This window comes from Chanos chanos, chromosome 9 (genome assembly GCF_902362185.1).
Source record: "Chanos chanos chromosome 9, fChaCha1.1, whole genome shotgun sequence".
NCBI classification, from domain to species: domain Eukaryota; kingdom Metazoa; phylum Chordata; class Actinopteri; order Gonorynchiformes; family Chanidae; genus Chanos; species Chanos chanos.
Window position 1 is genome coordinate 1,300,791 of NC_044503.1, and position 3,439 is coordinate 1,304,229.

General features: G+C 39.6%; 1 protein-coding gene across 1 annotated transcript; it reads left to right on the top strand.

The window, feature by feature from the left end:
* Positions 1-2,006, top strand: LOC115820033 (Rieske domain-containing protein). The gene is made up of 3 exons (XM_030783468.1): positions 1-268; positions 821-936; positions 1,908-2,006. Exons 1-3 carry the CDS (start codon positions 88-90, stop codon positions 2,004-2,006), a joined length of 396 nt encoding a protein of 131 aa, XP_030639328.1. The 5' UTR covers positions 1-87.
* The last annotated feature ends 1,433 nt before the right edge of the window (positions 2,007-3,439 follow it).

Below are 3,439 nucleotides of genomic sequence, written 5' to 3' on the forward strand. Positions count from 1 at the left end.
AGACCAAACGGTCTTAGTTAGATTTAAAAGATATATATTGCACAGTACCGACGTTGTTCAGTTTTCTGATCGATTTTGATTACCCATATGGCTTCAGATAAAGAGGAGAAATCAAACAGTGCTACATGGAGATTGATAGGCCCGGTAACCGAGCTATCAAAAAAACAGTGCCGGTTGATATACTCCTCTCAAGGGTACGACTCCGATATTTGTCTGTTTTATGTCCGAGGGGAATTCTACGCATTGGATGCTCGTTGCGCGCATTCAGGTACAGTAAACGTGTCACAGAGATTTACAAAGATGCTTTTACGTAATTTTTCCGGGGATCCATTTATCATAACCAAGCAGCCCGGTGAATTGCTAATTAGCAGAGTAATTCGTTAATATAGCCTACGTGCGGGCTGTAGCACTTCGCTCACCTGCTCAATGAGTGACATTTCTTCTCTCAGGCAAAGTAACTTTCCTCAGAATAAAACTGGTTATAACAACACTTAAAACAGTCTTGATTTACACTTTACCCGGCGTTAGCAGCTAGCTGTGAAACAAGAAACGTGTTCTTATTCTTTAAAGCTCATGTTAATTGACGGAAACTTGAGCATCATATTTTTAAACGAGTCACTTGACAATCCATGTATGACAGAGCCCGCGATGTCACGCCACCTGCGCGAATACCGCAACAATGGTTAGCCAGAACGTGATGAAAATAATATCTTTTTCCGTATTGAAACAACTGTCATTCTTAACCCAGATTTAGGGTTAAGATTTACATTAATGTGTAAAACACTTCTATAAGTACTGTAATGGTTACTTTATATGACAGGAGGGCCTCTTTGTGAGGGAGACATCGAAGACGCGGACGGTGTGCTCCAGGTATTCTGTCCGTGGCACGACTACGACTTTAACCTCAGATCAGGCAAATCAAGTACAGGACTGCAGGTGACTGGCCCCAGTTAAACATAACTAATGTATTTTTCCCCCGTGTAGTTCATGGCCATGATGACTTGATTGTTCTTTCTCAATTTGTTCATGAAACAGAGAGGGTTCTGCAATTCTGCAGCATAATCAACGAAATTTCTCGAAAGGCTTAAGTGTTTTTATGGAGGTTAAATCAAGGAGTGTTTTTTATGTGTGTTACCACCAGAAACGTCAAGCTACGTGTCTTCTGTCGTTTTGTTTGTATCCTTAAACTTTATGGAGTAGCACTCTCAGATGAATTTTGTTACTGATGTTATTAATTAACAGTAGGCTACACTGCTGTTTTCAATAGCCTATCCTCCAAGTCCCTTGGTTTTCCGAACGTGATTTTGCTCCTAATCTGGATTTTTATGGTTTAGAATCGTATCATGATTATAAAAACATTCTGCATCTTTGTGATCAATCATCAAAACTAAACACTGTTATTTATTGAGAGGTTCTGGTGCTGGACCTGATCCGACATGACTAAACATTCCACATCACCAGCGAATATTGCAAAGTAAACATAGCCCAGTGATGAGATGTCAGTGGGTTGCAGTTTGTTAGGAAGTACTGTGTCCTTTCTGGTTTGCGTTCATTATGTCAGACATCTGCTTGCTGCGGAAATGGATGTAATAATGTGGGGTGGTTTTACATTCAATGCAAAAAATGATGGGGCCGTGATGCTGAACAGGGAACTACGACCCTCTGAATTGCAGCAGGACCTTGTACAAACATTCAAAATGAGAGAACCTGAGAGGCCTGATTACCTGCTGGGCTGAGTAATCTGAGAGCTCCCTCTTATTCTGGCAAGGCCACATACCAAGGAACACGTCTGACTTTGGACAAATACAGCTGTGCGAGTGAAGATAGGAAAATGTGAACTTTTTTTTTTTTTTTTTAATCCCATTTCTGGAGTCTCATAGTTGTTGTTGTTCTTCCCTTTGTTTTAGCAACAAGTACATGAAGTGAAATTGGAAGATGGATCTGTGTACGTGAGGCACTCGAGTCAGCTGTCGCTACAGCCCTTTCCTCCTGGCCAGGAGAGCTGAAAACCTGACGTCTCTGGGTTTTTGTGGATGTGTTACAGGACTGGTGTTAAGGCATTTTTCAAACGCCATGAGTCAGACTTAGCCTGCACTCAGGTTTTACAGTGTCAGGTAAAAGACACAGAGAGCGTAACGCGAATGGAAAATCTGATTGTTTTTCCCCATTTCTTTATGTTTGGTTGAAGTACAAAGCCTTCTGTCTGGGCTCATGAAACAAAGAGCTGGAGCGTGCTCGCATTTCTTTCCTCTTTTCATATGTCAAATTTATTATCCTGTTTTCTTTGTTGTTGTTGTTTTATAGTTTAGACTTCCATTTTCTGGAGGCAAATGTAAAACTGTGATGCTCTTTTATTTAAGAGATATTTATATGAGGATATAGAGAAGAATATTTAAGTGTTTCATCACTGTGGAAACTGCTGTGGAAAAGTGAGTGTATGCAGTGGAGCATCTGTAAGTACCATATTTCTTCTGCCTCTTTGTGAAAGGGGACATTTGAATCTGGTTTTTTTTGTGTCCTGTTGGAAGCATTCTGAGAGTTGAAAATGCTATTTACAGTATGGAAGGGAACATTAAAGCTGACAGTTTTGTGAGAGATGACTCCGGAGGTGTGTTTGTAATGAAGCAGGGGGCCTGGTTTGTGGGTATGTCAGACTGGATGGGAATTGTGTGGTTGCACAACAAATTCTTTATTACTCCACTAAACCAAACACTTCTCCCCCAGGACTCATGCACCGTACATGGTACAGTCATAATTGGGCTCGCTGAAACAAATATAGCTCCTCAGTAGAGTGAGAGGATTAATAGGACAATATACAAAATGATCTAATGATCCTGTGGAGCACATCTGAGCACGTTGTGCAGTCTTATTGCAACAATCCTTCACTTGGTGTGGAGATCCATAGGAACACCATCTTGGCTTGCATATAATATAGTAATGATGTTTTAATAATGTGGAAAAACACAAACAGTACATTTGGACCTCAGTGTTTTTGAAGAGCAGTCTCTGATTAGCAGTCTGCAGTGTGAGTTCATATATTTCTGTGTATTCACACGTTGTGTGACAGACACAGGTTTACAGTCTAAAGACACCGATTGGACTCTCGTTTATGATGCCAAACTTCTGTGCACAAGACTAGAATATGCAAAACATATCCTCTTTCTTTTTTAATAAGAAATGTTTTAATTTCGTTTAAAATGAAATGTTAGGCTTTTAAGACTACACCCAACAATAAGAATGTTGCTCTTGTTGCTCTGGTAGTGTTTTGTTTTTCTGGTTTTTTTTTTCTTTTCTTTTTCTTCTTCTTCTTTTTTCTTTTTAAATTCAGATATTGATCCACATCTAAAATTATGCAAATCTGTTCTCCTGTTATGCTGTATGCTGTATTATTGTGGGGTGTATCTGAAACAATGGGAGTTAAGTGTCCTTTAATTATTAA

Coding starts and splice junctions, on each gene's coding strand:
- LOC115820033 (XM_030783468.1), top strand. CDS start 88: ATGGCTTCAGATAAAGAGGAGAAATCAAACAGTGCTACATGGAGATTG. Junction 269..820: donor TGCTCGTTGCGCGCATTCAG/GTACAGTAAACG, acceptor TTTATATGACAG/GAGGGCCTCTTTGTGAGGGA. Junction 937..1,907: donor AATCAAGTACAGGACTGCAG/GTGACTGGCCCC, acceptor CCTTTGTTTTAG/CAACAAGTACATGAAGTGAA.